The 20454-nt window shown below is 59.5% G+C and overlaps 3 protein-coding genes and 1 non-coding gene across 10 annotated transcripts; 3 read left to right on the forward strand and 1 right to left on the reverse strand.

Annotated features, from left to right (window-relative positions):
* The first annotated feature begins 1185 nt into the window (after window positions 1-1185).
* RAD9A (RAD9 checkpoint clamp component A) lies at window positions 1186-7560 on the forward strand. 2 transcript variants are annotated; one of them, XM_003941206.4, is made up of 11 exons: window positions 1186-1333; window positions 1415-1485; window positions 1906-2034; window positions 2770-2884; window positions 2965-3064; window positions 5137-5246; window positions 5335-5444; window positions 5538-5602; window positions 5692-5829; window positions 6637-6844; window positions 6924-7560. In XM_003941206.4, exons 1-11 carry the CDS (start codon window positions 1300-1302, stop codon window positions 7017-7019), a joined length of 1176 nt encoding a protein of 391 aa, XP_003941255.1. In that variant the 5' UTR covers window positions 1186-1299; the 3' UTR covers window positions 7020-7560. The 2 variants fall into 2 exon arrangements, with proteins under 2 accessions (XP_003941255.1, XP_074257870.1); XM_074401769.1 differs by lacking the exon at window positions 1415-1485.
* Window positions 7561-7623: 63 nt separating this feature from the next.
* Window positions 7624-11238, reverse strand: PPP1CA (protein phosphatase 1 catalytic subunit alpha). Its single transcript, XM_039471475.2, has 7 exons — window positions 11072-11238; window positions 10413-10544; window positions 10027-10257; window positions 9027-9131; window positions 8391-8614; window positions 8173-8307; window positions 7624-8099 (listed from the first exon to the last, which is right to left on the reverse strand). Exons 1-7 carry the CDS (start codon window positions 11124-11126, stop codon window positions 7989-7991), a joined length of 993 nt encoding a protein of 330 aa, XP_039327409.1. The 5' UTR covers window positions 11127-11238; the 3' UTR covers window positions 7624-7988.
* A 1608-nt stretch (window positions 11239-12846) lies between these two features.
* LOC120364735 (U6 spliceosomal RNA) lies at window positions 12847-12953 on the forward strand. Its single transcript, XR_005579883.1, has one exon. It is a non-coding gene; the product is annotated as a U6 spliceosomal RNA (small nuclear RNA).
* A 971-nt stretch (window positions 12954-13924) lies between these two features.
* On the forward strand, window positions 13925-20454 carry TBC1D10C (TBC1 domain family member 10C). 6 transcript variants are annotated; one of them, XM_010351959.3, is made up of 10 exons: window positions 13925-14087; window positions 14176-14360; window positions 15303-15402; window positions 15587-15694; window positions 15782-15888; window positions 16089-16203; window positions 16765-16830; window positions 16963-17152; window positions 19346-19500; window positions 19777-20454. In XM_010351959.3, exons 2-10 carry the CDS (start codon window positions 14209-14211, stop codon window positions 20122-20124), a joined length of 1341 nt encoding a protein of 446 aa, XP_010350261.1. In that variant the 5' UTR covers window positions 13925-14087; window positions 14176-14208; the 3' UTR covers window positions 20125-20454. The 6 variants fall into 6 exon arrangements, with proteins under 6 accessions (XP_010350261.1, XP_074257869.1, XP_010350263.1 ...); XM_074401765.1 differs by having other exon boundaries at window positions 13954-13976; XM_074401768.1 differs by having other exon boundaries at window positions 13925-14360; window positions 16741-16830.

Consider the following 20454-nt stretch of genomic DNA (forward strand, 5'->3'; position numbering starts at 1 on the left):
AAAAAAAAAAAAAGCCGGGCGCGGTGGCTCAAGCCTGTAATCCCAGCACTTTGGGAGGCCGAGGCGGGCGGATCACGAGGTCAAGAGATGGAGACCATCCTGGTCAACACGGTGAAACCCCGTCTCTACTAAAAATACAAAAAATTAGCTGGGCATGGTGGCGCGTGCCTGTAATCCCAGTTACTCAGGAGGCTGAGGCAGGAGAATTGCCTGAACCCAGGAGGTGGAGGTTGCGGTGAGCCGAGATCGCGCCATTGCACTCCAACCTGGGTAACAAGAGCGAAACTCTGTCTCAAAAAAAAAAAAAAAAAAAAAAAGCCGGGCGTGCTGGTGTGCCTGTGGTCCCAGCTACTCAGGAGGCTGAGGTGGAAGATCGGCTGAGCTTAGTAGTTCCAGGCTGCAATGAGCCGTGTTCGCGCCACTGTACTCCAGCCTGGGTGACAGAGCAAGATTCCGTCTCAAAAAAGAAAAAAGCACTTAACGACATCTAGCCACGAGCACATCTACCCTCATAAAACGTTTCCAGCGCGTCCCAGCGGTGCCCCTCATCATCTGGCGGCCCTTACGCCTCTCTGAGGCTCACAGACCTACTCCCCTCTCCAGGGGGAGGAGCCCGCACCGCTGAGCCTTTACGCTTGTTCTTCCCTCTGCCAGGGGCACCGTTCTACCCCTTTCTGCCTGGAGAAGCTGCTATTCTTCCTCCAAGGATCCTTGAAGGCAGAAGGAGCAGCCACCTCCCACTCGCGGCTGCTGCAAGCAAGCTGCTTTGACCTCTTTCTAGAGCTGGGCTTGGTGCTGGAGTCCGAGTCTCTGGCCCAGGGTGGGTCCGATGCTCTTGCTTGCACCCAGTATCCCCCGACAGACTCTGCCCCTGAAGTTTACTAAGTGGGTGACCCCAGAGAGCTCGCCCCACACTCCGACTCCGAGTCCAGCGCTCGGTCCACTGCACAGGGACATCGCGCCCCGGAGCTGCGTCCTCTCTGCCCTTCACGTTCCGGTGCCCCGCCGCGGAACGCCCCGATCTCCAGGGGCGCGGAAGGGCGGGCGAGACTGGAAAGCCAGGAGCAGCTGGATGGCGGGCGCCGCGGGCCTCGCCGGTCACGTGACACCCGGGCACCGTGCGTCGTCACGTGACGGCGGAGTCTGCGAACGTTTTTCTCACGTGACGGAAGCGCCTGCACATGGACCAATGGGGAGGTGGGGGCGGAGCCGGCAGGGGCGGTGCGCGGGAAGGGACCCCGGGCTCGGCGGCCGCGGAGAGTCGGGCAGTGCTGGCCCTGGGTTGGGCGCCGGGGCAGCATGAAGTGTCTGGTCACCGGCGGCAACGTGAAGGGTGAGTGCGGGTCGGCCTGGCGGCGGCGGTGCAACACCCTCGGAACCGCCAGCCTAACCCCTTCCGCTCTCCTCCCCGCAGTGCTCGGCAAGGCCGTCCACTCCCTGTCCCGCATCGGGGACGAGCTCTACCTGGAACCCTTGGAGGACGGGGTGAGGGGCTGGGATGCGGGGGACGGGTGGGACCCCAGCCGGGAGCGGGTAACCCGGACTCGAGTCTCGCCTCCACCAGGCGGGGTGACCGCGGGCAGATTTGCCGGAGGAGTTTCAGTTTCGTAGCCTGGCGCCTGTCATCGTCCCAGGCCGGTGTGTGAATGGAGGGAAGCTGGCCTCCTGCGAGCGCCTGGGGGGTGACGTGCACTTAGAGGAACTCGGGGGAAGGCCCGGGTGTGCGACCCCTGCACTGCGGCAGCAGCGCCGAGGCCGACTCTGAAGGCTTCACGGGGAAGGAGGGTTTCGACAGGTGGTGGCAGAGCGGGAGGACGACAGGGCAACGGTGGGCAGAAGCAGCCAGAGGGCTGGGTCCGTGGCTGCCCCCTGACCACGTCCCTCTCCCTGCTCTTCGTGGCGCAGCTCTCCCTCCGGACGGTGAACTCCTCCCGCTCTGCCTATGCCTGCTTCCTCTTTGCCCCGCTCTTCTTCCAGCACTACCAGGCCGCCACCCCCGGCCAGGACCTGCTGCGCTGTAAGATCCTGATGAAGGTGAGACCCTTCCCTCAGCAGTGGCACTGCCCCACCCCGGGAATCTCCACCAGCTGTGCCTCTGCTCTGGGGGACTCGGTAGATGCTGAGTGGAGAGAGAGAGACACGTGCAAGCCCAATCCATGCAACTCAGAGGGAGAGGCATGGTAAAAGTATCACAGTGGGGACCTGAGAGGGTGGTGACGCTCAAGTTCGTTAAGAAAGGTAAGCAGGTCGGCCTGGCGAGGTGGGTCACGCCTGTAATCCCAGCAATTTGGGAGGCCGAGGCAGTTGGTTCAGGAGGTCAAGACCATCCTGGCCAACATAGTGAAACTCTGTCTCTACAAAAATACAAAAATTTAGCTGGGCATGGCAGGGAGCACCTGTAGTCCCAGCTTCTTGGGAGGGTGAGGCAGGAGAATTGCTTGAACCTGGGAGACGGAGGTTGCAGTGAGCCGAGATTATGCCATTGCACTCCAGCCTGGCAACAGAGGGAGACTCCGTCTCAAAAAAAAAAAAAAAAAAAAAAAAAAAAACGCAAACAGGTCTTTCAAGGCATTCCAGGCATAAGGAAGAGCATGAATGAGGCCTAGAAGGGTACCAGTGCTCGCATGGTGTGGGAGCCCTTTTCCCAGTTTCATGCTGGGCCCATGATGGGCAAGGGCCTGCGTGGGACAGGAAAGCTGGTCGCAGAGACACGGTGCCATGCTGGTCGCAGAGACACGGTGCCATGCTGAGGTGTCTTACCCTATGCAGTCCTTCCTGTCTGTCTTCCGCTCACTGGCAATGCTGGAGAAGACAGTGGAAAAATGCTGCATTGCCCTGAATGGCCAGAGCAGCCGCCTGGTGGTCCAGCTGCACTGCAAGTTTGGTGAGTGGGCAGCTGGCCGGCCAAGGGGTGCCCCAGCCAGGAGGCTGGCAAGGCCCACTGAGACCCTGTCGCCCATCCAGGGGTGCGGAAGACTCACAACCTGTCCTTCCAGGATTGCGAGTCCCTGCAGGCCGTCTTCGACCCAGCCTCGTGCCCCCACATGCTCCGCGCCCCAGCACGGTGAGCACAGCCTGCCCACCTGCCCTCAGCTCCGCCCCGGGTCTGTCTTTTCCTTCTTTGGGGCCCCAAAGGTTGATTTCAGAAGGTGCCTCCTTCACTTTCCCTACAGAGTTTCTGTGAACCTCAAAGACATCCCACGGCCCCCTGCGCTCAGGTCCTTACTTTGCTCCTTAAAGGCTGAGGGCAACGTGGAGGAGGGGCAGGCACCTCCTCGATCCATTCTCCTCACTGTTAGGAGCCTGCATTCCCCATCCCAAAGGTCTGACTTGACTTTCTGGCTACTCAGACCCATTCCGATTCCTCTTCTAGAGGATGCATTTCTGGCCTGCCACCATCTCTCATCTGGTTTGAGTAACCTTGAAGGTCTGCCCCTGACCTGTGGCTCAGAGGTTCGGACCCCTTCTCTGGCCTGGGCCTCCTTCCAGAGGTGTTCCCCATTCAAGGGCAGCCTCTCTCCCTGATCGCCTAGGATCTAGCTTTGAGGAGTCCTCAAGGTCAGGGCAGGAGGCTGGAGGGGAGGTGTGGTTCAAGAGGCCGCTTGAACAATCAGCTGTGGGGTAGAGCAGTTCTGGGCAGTCTGAGCACTGGGGGCTCTCGGGGGCCAGGGAAACAGGAACTCAAGTGGAAGCAAAGGTCCCTGGAGAGGGCCAGGTCGGACAGGAGTGTGCTCTCCCGCTGCCCCATGCTGGACACTGCTGGCATTCAAGGTCCTGTTCATTTTTCAGGGTGACTGACGGTCCCTTTGGGTCCTGATATCTGTTTCTCCAGGTTCTCTTGAGCCAGCACTGCTCAGAGCTCTTTTGGGTAGTGAGAGAGGGATTTTTTTTTGTTTTTTTTTTTTCTTTTTCTTTTTTTTTGAGACGGAGTTTCGCTCTTGTTACCCAGGCTGGAGTGCAATGGCGCGATCTCGGCTCACCGCAACCTCCGCCTCCCGGGTTCAGGCAATTCTCCTGCCTCAGCCTCCTGAGTAGCTGGGATTACAGGCACGCGCCACCATGCCCAGCTAATTTTCTGTATTTTTAGTAGAGACGGGGTTTCACCATGTTGACCAGGATGGTCTCGATCTGTCAACCTCGTGATCCACCCGCCTCGGCCTCCCAAAGTGCTGGGATTACAGGCTTGAGCCACCGCGCCCGGCCGGGATTTTTTTTTTTTAATGAACAGTTGTTTCTCTTGTTTTGCGATGCAGTCTTGCTCCGTCACCTGGGCTAGAGTACAGTGCTGCAATCTTGGCTCACCGCAACCTCTGCCTCCTGGGTTCAAATGATTCTCCTGCCTCAGCCCCCCAAGTAACAGGGATTACAGGCATGTGCCACCATGCCCAGCTGTTTCTTTCTTTTTTTTTTTTTTGGAGACTGAGTTTCACTCCTGCTCCCCAGGCTGGAGTACAGTGGCAAGATCTTGGCTCACTGCAACCTCCACCTCCCAGGTTCAAGTGATTCTACTGTCTCAGCCTCCTGAGTAGCTGGGATTACAAGTGCCCGCCACCACACCTGGCTAATTTTTCTATTTTTAGTAGAAATAGGGTTTCCCCATGTTGGTCATGCTGGTCTTGAACTCCTGACCTCAGGTGATCCGCCTGCCTAGACCTCCCGAAGTGCTGGGATTACAGGCATGAGCCACCATGACCAGCCCAGTTTTTATATTTTTAGTAGAGAAGTTCTACCACGTTGGCCAAGCTGGTCTCGAACTCCTGACCTCAAGTGATCTACTGTTGGGGTCTCCCCAAATCCTGGGATTACAGGTGTGATCCACCGAGCCCGGCCACTCTTTTTTTTTTTCAATCCTCGTGAAGGGGCCTTCAGAATCTTCTGTATCCTTCCACTTTTAGTGTATGTGCTGCGGAAATGAGTACTCTGTCCCATGAATAATGTCAAATATATGTAAAAGCAGAGCAGCTCCTGTCCCCACCTGACTTGAAGCAGATTCCAGATGTGATCTCATCTGTAGAGCAGTGGGTATCCTTAGAGGATAAGCATTTCAGGCCTTGACCATCCATGTGGGTGCCTGTGTCACCCGTGCCTCAGGTGACAGGGCCAAGCATTTAGGGTGATGCTGTGCCCTGTTCACAGGGTCCTGGGGGAGGCTGTCCTGCCCTTCCCTCCTTCGCTGGCTGAAGTGACGCTGGGCATTGGCCGTGGCCGCAGGGTCATCCTGCGCAGCTACCACGAGGAGGAGGCAGGTGAGGGAGCTGGACGTGGCGTGGGACAGAGCAGAGCTTCGGGTGTGAGAGAGAGCGGGCCCAGGCTCCTCCTATTCTTTCCCAACAGATAGCACCGTCAAAGCCATGGTGACTGAGGTGTGCCTTGGGGAGGAGGACTTCCAGCAGCTGCAGGCCCAGGAGGGGGCGGCCATCACCTTCTGCCTCAAGGAGTTCCGGGTGAGGCTCCCCCCACGCATTCGCCTTGGGTCCTCCCGGCCCAGCCCAGCCCAGCCCAGCCCAGGGCCTCACCTGCCCCCTCTTCCCTCCCAGGGGCTCCTGAGCTTTGCAGAGTCGGCAAACTTGAATCTTAGCATTCACTTTGATGCTCCGGGCAGGTAATTTCCAGCCTCAGGTCAGGGAAGGGCTCTGGGATGCCAGGAGCTGAATGGGATGACCTAGCTTGGGGCTCCCGTCCCCTGCCCAGGCCTGCCATCTTCACCATCAAGGACTCTCTGCTGGACGGCGACTTTGTCTTGGCCACACTCTCAGAGACAGACTCGTACTCTCAGGACCTGGGCTCCCTGGAGCGCCACCGGCCAGTGCCTCAGCTCCAGGCTCACAGGTAAGGGTGCCTCCCCCACCTCATCCTCTCCCCCTGTGGGTGCACCCCAGCCTGAGACTGCAACTTCCAGCTTCTGCACCTCCCCCCATGTTTTCTCTCTCTCAATCTCCCCTCCCCCTCCGGCTCCTCCCATCTCTTTCTCAGGCCCCAGCCTCTGCCCCTACGGTGCTCACAGCTGCCAGCCCTGCAGGCTCAGCCGTCTGGGTCAGCTGTACTCAGAGACCCCTCCCACCCAGGGAAGCTGCCCTAAGGACCTGCCGGCTTCCTTCTCTGGCTGAGGCTTCCCCTCTGAGCCTCCTCCCAGGCCAAGGAGGGAAAGGGCTGCTGGGAGGCAGGGAGCTGCCTGGGCCGGGGGAAGCAGGTGGCTGGAAGGGCAGGTGGGCTGGGGGGGACGGCCCAGCGCAGTTTCAGCAGCGGAAGTTGGGGCTGGCCCCCAGCCCAGCGTGTCCCTGGGCTCCTATGCTCTCCAGCTCCTGTCCCCTGGGAAGGTGGGGGCTTGGGCCCCATGTTAGCCCATTTCACAGGAGTTGCTGCTCCCCTCCCCCAGCTGAGCTAAAGTAGCCGGGGGATGCCTCCCTCAGGCCCCTACCTAAACTTTGATCAAAGAGATTTCTGGCCCACCCGCTCCAGGAAGCCCCCACTAACCCCTGCATTCTCTCCTCTCCAGCCAAACCAGGAAGCCGTAAAACCAAGAGATCTCCACTGGTCGGGGGCCCCCAAGCTGGCTTGGAGCCCTCCAAGGTGGGGCCCTGCCTCTGCACCCTCTCCCCTCCCTGTTCCTCTCTTATATTCTGATTCTGCCTACAGCACACCCCACCCGGATGACTTTGCCAACGACGACATCGACTCTTACATGATTGCCATGGAAACCACTATAGGCAATGAGGGCTCGAGGGTTCTGCCTTCCATTTCCCTATCACCTGGCCCCCAGCCCCCCCAGAGCCCCGGCCCCGCCTCCGAGGAGGAAGATGAGGCTGAGCCCAGTACAGTGCCTGGGACTCCCCCACCCAAGAAGGTAGGGGCTGAAGACGAAGGCGGGGGTGGGGGCGTGGGGGGGAAGGGAACAGCCTCCAGAACTCACTTGTTCTTTCCAGTTCCGCTCGCTGTTCTTCGGCTCCATCCTGGCCCCGGTAGGCTCTCCACACGGCCCCAGCCCTGTGCTGGCTGAAGACAGTGAGGGCGAAGGCTGAACCTGAAGCCTGTACCAGGAGGCCTTGGACCAGATGAAGCCCCAGGCGGTGGCAGAACTGGTCTCAGCCCTGCGGGTCAGGAGGGTGGGCCTGCTGGAGCTGAGCTGTTGGCTGCCTCTCGCAGGCCCCAGCCGGCTGTCCCCGTGAAGCTGTCCCGCAGTGGTTGGGCCTGGGCCCTGTCATCTCCCTACAACCCCCAGCCAGTCATGATTCTCCAGACCTGGTCCTGAGCTACTGATGTTCCTACTTGTTTCCCATTGAGCATCAGGCTATACTCCAGCTGGCCAAGGCTGGAAACCTGTCTCCCTCGCTCACCTTCCTAAGGAAAATGTCACAGCAGGTGCTGCTGGCCCCTGCTGACCCAGCTTCTTTGCAGTCGTGACCTGCTCGTTCCTGAAGTCCTGGGCGTGCATCTGGGACCCCCTGGAGCTGACAGTTTTTCTTGCTTTCCTGATACTCTTTGGTGCCGTCTTGGAATTCTAAGAGCCTTGGACCTGAATGTGTGGCTAGGGCTGCCCTGGCTAGGGCCTGGTGCCCAGCCTCCCAAGTGGCTCTGTGCAGAAGAGCTGCCAGGCAGTGTCTTAGACGTGAGACGGAGACCATGGCGAGAATCCAGCTTTGACCTTTATTCAAGAGACCAGATGGGGTTGCCCCAGGATCCGGCTGCCAGCCCTGAGGCCCAGCACGGCTGGAGCCCCACGACCTGGCCTGCCGTTGCCCTGAGCTGCAGCCTCAGCCCCAGGATCCTGCTCACAGCCCCGCAGGTGCAGGCAGGAAGAAGCCCTAGGGGATTGGACGCTGCTATTAATTCATTAAAAAAAAAAAAAAAAAATACACCAAGGCTCCACGTTCCCCGTGACAGGTGGGCCTGAGGGGCTGGTATGACACCCGTGCCCCTCCCCCCACCAATGGCAGCATGATTTCTGTACAATCAATCCATCATCCGGGGCACGGGGCGGTATGCGGGGGTTATTTCTTGGCTTTGGCGGAATTGCGGGGCGGGGTGATGGGTCGGCCCCCAGGGTTCAGGCCACTGAACTGCCCGTACTTCCCCTTGTTCTTGTCAGCAGGCTTGAGGATCTAAAAGAGACAGGGGTGGTCAGGCTCGTGGGGCTGAGCCACGGGGCCGAGCGGCTCCCTTCCCCATGCTTACCTGGAAAGAGCACATGAGGGTCTCATCCACGCTCATCATGGCACCAGCATTGTCGAACTCGCCACAGTAGTTGGGAGCTGAGAAAAGTGTCACCAGCTGCCGCTTGGCAAAGAACTCATAGCCATCTTCTACCACCTGGGTGCAGACCAGAGCAGTCAGTGCTGCGTGCTGGCACTGCCCTCCCCTTCCCCCACCCCAGGCCAGAGCCGCCAGCCCACCTGGTGCGCCCGGCAGATGAGGTCCAAGTCGTGCTTGTGCAGGAACTTGGCCACCACCTCGGCTCCAAAAGTGAAAGAGACGCCACGGTCGTTCTCGCCCCAGCCCTGCACGTCCTTGTCAGGGTCAGACCACAGCAGGTCACACAGCAGGCCCTGGTCAGGCACGTCTGTGGGCCGCATGATACGCCGGATCTGCTCCATGGATTGCAGGTCTGGGGACAAGCCTGGGGGACCGGGGGGAAGTCCACATCCTCAAACAAGGACATCCTCACTCCAGGAAGCTGTGGCCAATCAGCCTCACCTTTCCCACCACCCCCTTGGTCCCTCCACAGGTCTGGGCACCCAGGTAGGCAGAAGTCATCCCCTTCCCCTCAGCTTTTGGAGGTTCCCAAAGAGGCACAAAGATGTCCCCACCCTCAGGAGCACAGAGCTCCACGTAGAGCTTCCAGGAGATAGACAAGCCAAGCCCATTCCAGGTGGGACGCACAACGAGGTGGTGAGCGCAGCCCAGCACGGGGGTATGGGAGACACTTCCCGGAAGGAGTGACTTCCCAGATGAGACAGACCTAAGCAGAGCTGGCCCGGCAATGGGAGATGCGGCCAGGTCTCCTCGTCCCCAGCCGTCCCCTCCCTCACCTCCGTGGCAGCAGAAGATCTTTTCATCCACGATGGCTGCGATGGGCAGGCAGTTAAAGCAGTCGGTGAAGGTTTTCCACAGTTTGATGTTGTAGCGTCTCTTGCCTGCCCAGGAGATGGCTGTGAGGGGCCTGCCTACCCCCCCCTCAACCTGGGTCCCTGGGCTATTCAGACGCAGACGGGAGGAGGGAGGCACGGAGGCAAACCACCCCTGCCCCTGCAGGCTGTCAGCCTTCCAGGAACAATCCTCTTTACTTTTTATTTTAATTTTTAATTAAACAGGGTCTTGCTCTGTCACTCAAGGTCAGCTGGAGTGCAGTGGCAAGATCAGGCGTCCCCAAACTTTTTACACGGGGCTAGTTCACTGTCCCTCAGACCGTTGGAGGGCCGCCACATACTGTGCGCCTCTCACTGACCACCAATGAAAGAGGTGCCCCTTCCTGAAGTGCGGCGGGGGGCCGGATAAACGGCCTCAGGGGGCGGCAGTTTGGGGACGCCTGGGCGAGATCACAGCTCACTGTAACTTGGGAGTTCCTGGGTCCAAGTGATCTTCCCGCCTCGGCCTCCTGCCAGAAGTAACTCTAAAACACCCAAGTCCACGGGAAACTGAGTTCCAATCTGGACCAGCCTCAGGGTTGGCACTCCCCGCACACCCCCACCCATGAGCTGGGCCAAGTACAGGTCTGGTTTATCTCAGCTTCTGGACAGCAGAGCCCATCTGCAAACACATCCTAAGTGCTTAGTAGCAAATGTAAGTGGAGCCTCACCAGGCAGGGCCCTGGGAGCAAGCACCAGAATACCAGCAGCCTCCCAGACAGCAACCATGCCCCAGACCCCGTGCCAGGAGGGACAGGGCAGGCACAAGAATGGACCGGGCCCTGCCTTTGTGGAGGGCACAGTCTGGCAAGTGTCTGTCAGATAGGAGGCCAATGTGAGGGTCCCACTGAATAGCAAGGAGTGTTTCAGGACCCAGGCAACCCTGGATGCTCAGACCACTCACACTCATCGTAGAAACCATAGATGCGGTTGATGCTGGCACACTCGTGGTTCCCACGGAGCAGGAAGAAGTTCTCAGGGTACTTGATCTTGTAGGCCAACAGCAGGCAGATGGTCTCCAAAGACTGCTTGCCCCTGTCCACATAGTCCCCCAGAAAGAGGTAGTTGCTCTCCGGAGGGAAGCCCCCATACTCAAACAGTCGCAGAAGGTCGTAGTACTGGCCGTGGATGTCACCTGTGACCCAGGGAACCGAGTAAGCTAGATGCTGGATCTAGACTTGAACCCAGGGCCAGGACTAGGCTCAAGGGAGGAGGGCTCCAGGAACTTTGTGGGGGCCAGCGCCACTTTTAGGAAGCCAAAGGGGCCTGGACGGGGGTGGGGGTGCTCACCGCAGATCTTGAGGGGTGCCTCCAGCTCCAGAAGAATAGGCTGGCTCAGGAAAATCTCCCGGGATTTCAGGCACAGACCGCGGATCTCGTTCTCTGTCAGCTGTACATTCTTGCCAGGCCTCGAGCCCTGCACTGGGGGCGCAATGCGGAGTCAGGACCCTGGCCCCTCAGACAGGAGGAGGGTGGGCGACATGGTGGTCCCATGGATACCTCCGGGGGCGCCTAGGCCTCCTCGGCCCCTCCTTGCCCAGAGGCAGCTGTTGCTGCTGAGCCTCCTGGGACATCGGCCTCAAGCCTCCAAGGGAAGCCCCCCTAGCTATCGTCAGAGCCTCGGGAGGCGACTGTCGTGCGCAGGGGGCTGCCGCCCAAAACCTCACAGCGCAGGACACCTTGCTGGACCGGGCTTCCCGGGTTTCTCCCTCGCCCCAAGAGCCCAGGCAACCCGTGAGCCCGCGGCCGGGGAGAGGGGGCTGCTCCGCGCCTCGAAGCTGGCCCCGGACCTCTCAGGCGCGTCCGCGGGGGGGCGGCTGCGGCCACGGAACCTCGCGGCGCGTCCCCGCCCAGTCTAAGCTGGCCCCGGGAGCCCGCCCGCGCGCCACTTCCGGGCCGGGCAGGGGTCCAGGGCGCGGCGGACGCGGACCTTCCCCACCCCGGCCAACCTTCCAGCAGGCGCCCGATGATCGAGTCCAGGTTGAGCTTCTCGCTGTCGGACATGGCGGCGCCGCCGCTCCAGCCCAGCAGCTCCGGGCCCGCTCCCGTCTCCCGCCCTCCGGCAGCCTCCTTCCGGCCTGGCTCTCCTTCCGCCCGCCCCAGTCCGCCCCCGGCCCGCCGCTCCGCCTCCGGGCCTCCCGGGCCCGCCCCGCCCGGCCCCCCGCGCTCTAGCGCCCCCGCTGGACGTGAGGCGCGGAGGTCCAGGGGGCGGGGCCTCGGCGGCGGGCGGGGGCGGGGTCTGTCGGGGGTGGGGCCGAAGCTGATTACGCGCGAGAGGAGGCGCCCAGCTCGGGCCCGAGGATGTGGGGCCGCCGGAAGGACTGCGGAAGTTGTTTTTCTCTTTCAAAAGCTGAACAGCCCTTCCCACCCCTGCCCTGGGTGGAGGGTGTCGTGAACACGTTAATAACCGGTTGCCCCGCACTGAAGGTTAACTTCTCCAAATGCAGAAAGGGAAACTGAGGCTCAAGAGATCGCAACAGGCTGGTTCAAGACCTGGACCTCGTTTTCATGGAGGACCCCCTTCCTCGTGGGTCTCTGTGGCCCCCAGGCGGCTGACCACACTCAAAGACAGCTAGAATTCCCAGCGCACTTTGGTCCTTGGGGCATGCTAAATTAATATTTTCTTACAAGTCCCATAATTAGCTTTATTTTATTTTATTATTTTTTTTTTTTTGAGACGGAGTTTCGCTCTTGTTACCCAGGCTGGAGTGCAATGGCGCGATCTCAGCTCACCGCAACCTCCGCCTCCTGGGCTCAGGCAATTCTCCTGCCTCAGCCTCCTGAGTAGCTGGGATTACAGGCATGCGCCACCATGCCTAGCTAGTTTTTTGTATTTTTAGTAGAGACGGGGTTTCACCATGTTGACCAGGATGGTCTCGATCTCTCGACCTCGTGATCCACCCGCCTCGGCCCCCCAGCTTTTTTTTTTTGAGGCAGTTTTGCTCTGTCCCACAGGCTGGAAGGCAGTGGCGCGACCTTGGCTTACTGCAACCTTCCCCTCCTGGGTTCAAGCGATTGTCATGCCTCAGCCTCCAGAGTAACCGGGACGTCACCGCGCCCGCTAATTTTTGTATTTTTATTAGAGCGGGGGTTTCGATGCTAGCCAGGCTGGGATTACAGGTGTGAGCCACCACACCTGGCCCCATAATAAGCTTCAAGTAGCACAGTCATATTGCAGGGTGTGCATATAAAAAGAATTATTTTATAAAGAGTAGACATTAAATGAACCATAATTATTGTTGGAACCCTGAGTTGGGTGCTTTACACACCAGTAACCTCAAAACTGGAGGTGGGCTGGCCATCGTGGCTCAGGCCTATAATTCCAGCACTTTGGGAGGCTGAGGCATGATGTTCTCTTGCGCCCAGCCTGGGCAACATGGCGAAACCTCATCTCAACAAAAAACACAAAAATTGGCTGGGCACCGTGGCTCACACCTGTAATCCCAGCACTTTGGGAGGTTAAGGCAGGCAGATCATGAGGTCAGGAGATCGAGACCATCCTGGCTAACACAGTGAAACCCCATCTCTACTGAAAATATAAAAAATTAGCCGGGCGTGGTGGTACATGACTGTGATTCCAGCTACTCCAGGAGGCTGAGGCAGGAGAACCATTTCAACCTGGAGACAGAGTTGCAGTGAGCTGAGATGGCACCACTGCACTCCAGACTCCAGCCTGGGTGACAGAGAGAGACAACATATCAAAAAAAAAAAAAAAAAAAAAATTGTGCTCACTTCGGCAGCACATATACTAAAATTGGAACGATACAGAGAAGATTAGCATGGCCCCTGTGCAAGGATGACACGCAAATTCGTGAAGCGTTCCTTATTTATAAAAAAAAAAAGGGCCGGGCGCGGTGGCTCAAGCCTGTAATCCCAGCACTTTGGGAGGCCGAGGCGGGTGGATCACGAGGTCGAGAGATCGAGACCATCCTGGTCAACATGGTGAAACCCCGTGTCTATTAAAAATACAAAAAATTAGCTGGGCATGGTGGCACGTGCCTGTAATCCCAGCTACTCAGGAGGCTGAGGCAGGAGAATTGCCTGAACCCAGGAGGCGGAGGTTGCGGTGAGCCGAGATCGCGCCATTGCACTCCAGCCTGGGTAACAAGAGCGAAACTCCGTCTCAAAAAAAAAAAGAAAAGAAAAGAAAAGAAAAAAAAAATTAGCTGGGCGTGATGGTGCACGCCAGCAGTCCCAGCTACCAGGGAGGCTGAGGCAGGAGGATCTCTTGAGACCAGAAGGTGGAGGTTGCAGTGAGCCCAGATCATGCCATTACACTCCAGCCGGGTTAACAGTGAGACTCTCTCTCACAAAAAGAAACATAAAGGCCAGGCATGGTGGCTCATGCCTGTAATCCCAGCACTTTGGGAGGCTGAAGCAGACAGATTATTTGAGGTCAGGATTTTGAGACCAGCCCGGCCAACATGGCGAAACCCCATCTCTACTAAAAATACAAAAATTAGCCAGGCAGGGTGGCATGCCTGTAATTCCAGCTACTTGGGAGGCTGAGGCAGGAGAATCACTTGAACCCAGGAGGTGGAGGTTGCCGTGAGCCGAGATCACGCCATTGCACTCCAGCCTGGGCCATAGAACAAGACTTTGTCTCAAAACAAGCAAACAACAAACAACAAACTGGAGGTGGCATGGCCTCCTCATCTAGCAGGCCTGGGTTCTACACACCTGGCACAGGAACTCAAGCCTGTCGCTTGGGGAGGATGGGAGGAGCCCACAGCTCAGGGGCACTGGGGCAGGCAGGAAGAGTCACAGAGAGGAAGGGGTGACACCTCCCCACACTTGGGAGGGGCCCCCAGCGGTTGCCAAAGCTGTGTGAGGAGGAGGAAGTGAGAGGAGGAGGTGAGCTGGGCTGGTGGCGCCTGGGGCTGGGTCTCCAGACAGAGGCCTGGCTTTTCTGTCGGTGTGGGGCCTAGCCCCTGCCCCCATAAAGGAGGAGACATAGAGGGCTCGGTGAGATACCCTGAAACCTCTCAGCTCTGACCACGCAGCCAGGCCCCAGGCTGGCCAGAGTGGTCCCTCACACGGGTTCCCCCCACAGTCTCCGCCTGTGGCATTGAAGGCTCGGGGCGCCATGGCCCAGGCCCTGGGGGAGGGTCTGGCGCCGTCGCCGGAGCTGCAGGATGACTCCAGCTCTTTAGGGTCGGACTCAGAACTCAGCGGACCTGGCCCATATCGCCAGGCCGACCGCTATGGATTCATTGGGGGCAGCTCAGCAGAGCCAGGGTAAGGGGGCAGGGTGAGGGATGGTGGGATACTGGGACAGAGGATGCCAGGGGAGGGCTGAATTCTGGAGTGAGGCCTAACTCAGGGAGGTTGGGAGGGTCTGGTGGTAGGGACTGGGAGGGGGACTCAGCCAGCGTCACCCCTCTGCAGGCTCCAGGTGGACCCTAAGATGGAAAGGGTTGGGGGGAGGCCTCTGTACATCTCTTACCCCAACCCAGGTGTCCCCAAACCTTTTACACAGGGGGCCAGTTCACTGTCCCTCAGACCATTGGAGGGCCGCCACCTACTATGCTCCTCTCACTGACCACCAATGCAAGAGGTGCCCCTTCCTGAAGGGCGGCGGGGGGCCAGATAAATGGCCTCAGGGGGCCACATGCGGCTGTGGGCCGTAGTTTGGGGACACCTGCCCCAACCTCTGAGGGTTTCACTCACCGCTGGGGCAGAACATCCTTCCCCTTTGAACCTCTGGCCCAGGAATCCCGGATCCAAATCCCAGAAGCCACACATCCTCCTTCCCCCTTTCCCTAAGCTGCAGACAGAAACACAAGTTCAGATCTACAGAAACTTGTCCCAGGTCACACAGGGGATCAGAGACAGACCCAGACTCAAACTCAGGACTCCGGGCTTCCAGTCCAGGGCTCTCTGCAGCCAGCTTCCCCTGTGAATTGTCTGTGCCCCTGTCCTGGGTGACAGCCAGCCCGCCCCTCCCCCAACACACACCCACTCACCTCTTCAGTCTTCTGCTTCTGCCCACATCAGATCCACATCCTTTCCTGTCTCCGTAACAAGCATTAGCAGCTGCCGGGTCACAGGTCATCCCACAGGGCTCCCAGAGATCCCTGGGGCCAGGAGCTGGGCTCACCTGGGTAGCCTGAAGGGTGGCAGCGTGGGCCCTGGGTAACAGCTGCCGAGCTCCTGGATATCTGTGCCACACACCCCCAGGCCGGGCCACCCCACTGCAGACCTCATCCGCCAACGGGAGATGAAGTGGGTGGAGATGACCTCTCACTGGGAGAAAACCATGTCCCGGAGGTACAAAAAGGTGAGAGGGCAGGGGCCCCACCCTGGCCTCCATGGCTCATTCCTCTCTGCCTCGGCCCACATCTTGGCAAAATGTACCCACCCTGGGTCCCAGCACATCCTGCCACCCAAAGTGGGCCCCTGCCTGCTGATGAGCTGTGGGAACTAGGGAGGTTGCCCAGCAAAGCCCTCGGCCTCGCCCACAGGTGAAGATGCAGTGCCGGAAAGGTATCCCATCTGCCCTGCGTGCCCGGTGCTGGCCCCTGTTGTGCGGGGCCCACGTATGCCAAAAGAACAACCCTGGCACCTATCAGGTGAGGGAGTGGGCAGGGGCTCCAGCTCCCTTACCCAGAGCATGCCCCACACCGAAGCCTCACACCCACTTTCCCGGCTACCCACAGGAGCTGGCAGAGGCCCCTGGAGACCCACAGTGGATGGAGACCATTGGCAGGGACCTGCACCGCCAGTTCCCCCTGCATGAGATGTTTGTGTCACCCCAGGGCTACGGGTACGAGGCTGGTGATGCCCAGGGACCCCCAGCCCCACGAGCCCCAAGTGCTCTGGCCCACTTTCCCCAGCCCATCTCTACAGTTTTGCATCTCAGGGGACCCAGCAAGGCCCAGGGAGGCTGAGGCCTGGGCAGAGGCCACCAGAGGGTGGAGAAGGGGTTCCTGCAGGACTGGCCCCTTATGGGGTCTTCTGGCACAGGCAGCAGGGGCTCCTGCAGGTGCTCAAGGCCTACACCCTGTATCGACCGGAGCAGGGCTACTGCCAGGCCCAGGGGCCCGTGGCTGCTGTGCTGCTCATGCACCTGCCCCCGGAGGTGAGTGAACTTGACCTTGCTCTGGGAACCCTAGTGATCTAGGCCCAAGGAGCCCCAACCCCAGGAACTGTGGCCTCAGAAACCTGGGATCCTTGATCCCTAGACCCTGTCCTAGTGACCAGGGCCTCATGACTGCCAACCTCAGTGACCTTCAAGCCTAATGACCTTGACTCCAGGAACCTTGACCTCAGCGTTGACCCTGGTCATCTAGGAGTCTGGATGTCATCACCTTGACCCCACGACTCCTGATTCTGAACTTAGGGAGTGTGACCCCAACCCCAATGACCCCAGAAACCCACGACTTGAACTTTGGGATACTCCCAAACCTTGGCCAGTGAACCCCAACTCTCATCCTCAAATCTGTGACTTCCAACACCCTAAACCCATTGGCAAGCCCTGGGCAGAGGAGGGGGCTTCCCCGGAGCTAAGCAGGTTAGGAGTGGCCCTGAACCCGCTGTGGTGCCCAGGCCTTCCCCTTCAGTCTTTCCCCCATCCTGCCTTCCTCTCAGCGGTGCCTTCCTTGGTGGGCACTTATAGGCCTGTGCCCTGCCCCTTTCCCAGGAGGCCTTCTGGTGCCTGGTGCAAATCTGTGAGGTCTACCTCCCTGGCTACTATGGGCCCCACATGGTGAGAGACTGGCATGGGGGCTGGAGGAAGGAGGGGCAGGGGCCTGGTGAGTGGGTGGGGTTGGGGGACTGAGGGAGGCAGAGCCTGGGCTCTGGGAGTGGCAGTGCTGGCCAGCTGATGGACATGCCACAGGAGGCTGTGCGGCTGGACGCCGAGGTGTTCATGGCTCTGCTGCGGCGGCTGCTCCCGCACGTGCACAAGCACCTGCAGCAGGTGGGCGTCGGGCCCCTGCTCTACCTGCCGGAGTGGTTCCTGTGCCTCTTCGCCCGCTCCCTGCCCTTCCCCACAGTGCTGCGTGTCTGGGATGCCTTCCTCAGTGAAGGTGAGTGGGGCAGCAAGGGGCTGGGGCAGGAGCCTTGGGGTGTGGATGCGGAGGTAGCTCACCAGCCCCAGGGTTCCCTTTTGGGGACTTGAATCACGGGATTGGGTGTACTGAAGGTGATGACCTGGTGCCTGGAGATACATCAGCCATCACCCATCACCCGGGCACCGCCTGGTGCTGAGCTGGCCCAGGGAGGCTTCCAGGGAGGCAGATGAAGCAGGAAGTGGGTGATCACAGCCAGTGGAGGCCGCAGCAGCTCAGGGACAGGCACCTCCTTGGCGCTTACTGGCTCCAGACGTGGATCTGCAGCTGGGAATCAAGTGATCGAGACCTTCATTCTGGCGGGGGTGGGGGTGGGTGGCGACAGTAACCAAATTCACAAGTTATTTATAGATCGTCAGAAGTGCCATGAAGAAAATAAAATGACGGATATGACAGGGAGTGTCAGGGGAGTGCAGGGGTGACGGCTGCATTTCAGCTGCTTCTGGCTGCTCTGTGCAGGGGGAGGACTCATAGGGGTCTCTGTGGAGGCCTGGGGCCAGGAAAGCCACTGTCCCCAGGGGCCAGGCTACAGTCAATGCAGGAGAGAGAGCTTGGAGCTGTAAAGCCAGAGAGGGTGATGCTGGGGGCCAGGCCAAGAGCGGGAGGAGAGTCAGGGCAGAGCCAAGCTGGACTACCCGTGTCTTTTGGACTCCGCCTTAATACCGCTGTCAGTAACCCCCCTGCAATCTGTTCATTTTTTTTTTTTTTTTGCGATGGAGTCTTGCTCTGTCACCAGGCTGGAGTGCAGTGGTGTGATCTCAGTTCACTGCATCCTCTGCCTCCTGGGTTCAAGAGATTCTCCTGCCTCAGCCTCCTGAGTAGCTGGGACTACAAGCGCATGCCACCACGCCCAGCTAATTTTTTTGTATTTTTAGTAGAGACGGGGTTTCACCATGTTGGCCAGGATGGTCTCGATCTCTTGGCCTCATGAACTGCCCGCCTCAGTCTCCCAAAGTGCTGGGATTACAGGCGTAAGTCACCGTGCTCGGCCCCTGCATTCTGTTCTATATGTGAGGTCTGGAGGTTGCACCTTAAAAAAAACGTGGTAGAAATCAGTCAGCATGCATACTAAGTGTCTGTCGTGTGTTCAGCTGGCTTCCTGCCCTCCACCCAGTGGGAGGATCATTGGCTGGCTTAGAGTTCTGGCAACAGACGTCCAAGTCGCTATCCTTGTGGTCACTCCCCGAACAGGGCTGGGCAGAGCTGGGCAGGGCATGACCCGTCTACCTACAGGCAAACACTGCATAGGCTCCCTTATCAGAAGGACGATGGCATGAGTAGTGATTGTTCCTCGACAGTCACCATCCTCACTCAGCCTGGCTGGTGCCCTGGTGGCTCTTCTCAGATCAGAGGCCGCCAGGAAGGGATTTTGAGGCTTCAGGACTAGCCCAAGGTCACATGTGTGGAGAGCGCTATGCTCCTGGCTTAGGGGAGAGCAGTTCTACCTAGGTCTTTCTAGAATCAGAGGGTCGCAGATTCAAGCTGGAAAGGTCTTAAAGGGCACCTTTCCTTGTTCCTTGTGGAGATGAGCAAGCTGGGGCCCAGGGAGGGCTTGGTGTGAACTTACCAGTAGCCCCCGGCTCCTGGCAGGAAGCTGGTGGCTTGGTGGGGGTGGGAGCATTGAGATGTGGGTGGGGAACTAGCTCACCAGCTCTGGGGTTCCCTTTTGGAGCCTCAAGTCATAGGCCCAGGTGTGCTGAAGGTGATGGTCCTGTGCCTGGTGGCACATCACCTGTCACCCGGATGCAGCCTGGGGCAGGAGCTGGGTGATCACAGCACATGGAAGCCCCACCAGCTTAAGGAGAGGAGGAGGCGCTTCTCTCCGGAGCTCACAGGCACCTGCCGGGTGCTCACTGGCTCCAGGCGTGGATCTGGCATCTAAGAATCAAGTGATCGAGACATTCATTCTGGTGGCAGCGGGGACGGGAGGTGCCGGTAACCAAATTCGAAAGATATTAACCCTGCCCTGAAGCATCTGTGTCTCTTGAGGCTAACTTGGCCAGTGCAGCGGCCTGTGTCACCTGAATGTAACCCCACCTTCTGTTTCTGCTCCTGAACCGGAGAGCGCAGAGCTGCAGGGGAGTGGCAGAGGTATGGCTGAGAACAGGTTTGGGTGCAGAACTGTGGAGTGAGCCAGCCCCTGGCCCGCAGGTGCCAAAGTGCTGTTCCGTGTGGGGCTGACGCTGGTGCGCCTGGCGCTGGGCACTGCAGAGCAGCGCAGGGCCTGCCCTGGCCTCCTGGAGACCCTGGGAGCCCTTCGAGCCATCTCCCCCACGCAGCTGCAGGAGGAGGTCTTCATGTCTCAGGTGGGTGCCCCCGCCTCTCCGAGAACTGGCCCAGCCCCTGCTGCACGGGGGTACTGAGTCCCAGGGCAGGAAGCCAAAGTCAGAATGGGGGCTCAGTTCCTGTCCCCTGAGCGGCCGACAACATGCAAACCCCAGGCCTCCAGTGGCTTTCTATGGCTCCCCGACGAGGCTGCCTGTCAGCCCCTCAGCCCTCAGCCACTTCCGGGGCTGGGAACCTCACAGTTTCCTGTTTCTGCCCCGAGGCCGGCCAAACTCAGCGCCAATAGTTCCCCACAGGTGCACAGCGTGGTGCTGTCGGAGCGGGACCTGCATCGGGAAATCAAGGCCCAGCTGGCCCAGCTGCCTGATTCTGCACCGGGGCCCCTGCCCCGGCCACAGGCCCGCCTCGCGGGGGCCCAAGCCATCTTCGAGGCCCAGCAACTGGCAGGGGCGCAACGAGGTGCCAAGCCTGAGGTGCCTCGGATTGTGGTGCAGCCCCCAGAGGAGCCCAGACCACCACGGCGGAAACCCCAGACCCGAGGCAAGACTTTCCATGGGCTCCTGACTCGGGCCCGGGGCCCCCCCCTCGAGGGACCCCCCAGGCCCCAACGAAGCTCCACCTCCTTCCTGGACACCCGCTTCTGAGAGGACCATGGACTCGGTGTCCCCCAGCCTCGATCACCTGGTGGCTGATGCCCAGCCCTGCACTTTACTCTTGGGACCTGGGGACTCAGTTTCCTTCCCGGCAAGGACCAGGTGGAGGAGGAGGAGGGGGTCCTCTGTGGTACATCCCGGGTGAGGCACTAGCATGGAGGGGGGGGTCCCAGAGTGGGGCACGTGAGGACTGATGGAGCCATCCTGGTGCCCAGGCCCTCACAAGTACCACAGCCAGCACTGAACAAGGCGGGAAAGGGGTTGGCTGGGCCAAGGGACCCCCAGAGAGCTCCAGGAATAAAATCTTGAACAGATGCCTCA

Source organism: Saimiri boliviensis, chromosome 6 (assembly GCF_048565385.1).
Source record: "Saimiri boliviensis isolate mSaiBol1 chromosome 6, mSaiBol1.pri, whole genome shotgun sequence".
In the NCBI taxonomy this organism is placed as follows: Eukaryota; Metazoa; Chordata; class Mammalia; order Primates; family Cebidae; genus Saimiri; species Saimiri boliviensis.

Coding starts and splice junctions, on each gene's coding strand:
- RAD9A (XM_003941206.4), top strand. CDS start 1,300: ATGAAGTGTCTGGTCACCGGCGGCAACGTGAAGG. Junction 3,065..5,136: donor ATGCTCCGCGCCCCAGCACG/GTGAGCACAGCC, acceptor CCCTGTTCACAG/GGTCCTGGGGGAGGCTGTCC. Junction 5,247..5,334: donor CTACCACGAGGAGGAGGCAG/GTGAGGGAGCTG, acceptor CTTTCCCAACAG/ATAGCACCGTCAAAGCCATG.
- PPP1CA (XM_039471475.2), bottom strand. CDS start 11,126: ATGTCCGACAGCGAGAAGCTCAACCTGGACTCGATCATCGGGCGCCTG. Junction 10,545..11,071: donor CATCGGGCGCCTGCTGGAAG/GTTGGCCGGGGT, acceptor TTGCGCCCCCAG/TGCAGGGCTCGAGGCCTGGC. Junction 8,615..9,026: donor GATCTTCTGCTGCCACGGAG/GTGAGGGAGGGG, acceptor CCGGTCCCCCAG/GCTTGTCCCCAGACCTGCAA.
- TBC1D10C (XM_074401768.1), top strand. CDS start 14,209: ATGGCCCAGGCCCTGGGGGAGGGTCTGGCGCCGTCGCCGGAGCTGCAG. Junction 14,361..15,302: donor GGCAGCTCAGCAGAGCCAGG/GTAAGGGGGCAG, acceptor ACACACCCCCAG/GCCGGGCCACCCCACTGCAG. Junction 15,403..15,586: donor TGTCCCGGAGGTACAAAAAG/GTGAGAGGGCAG, acceptor CCTCGCCCACAG/GTGAAGATGCAGTGCCGGAA.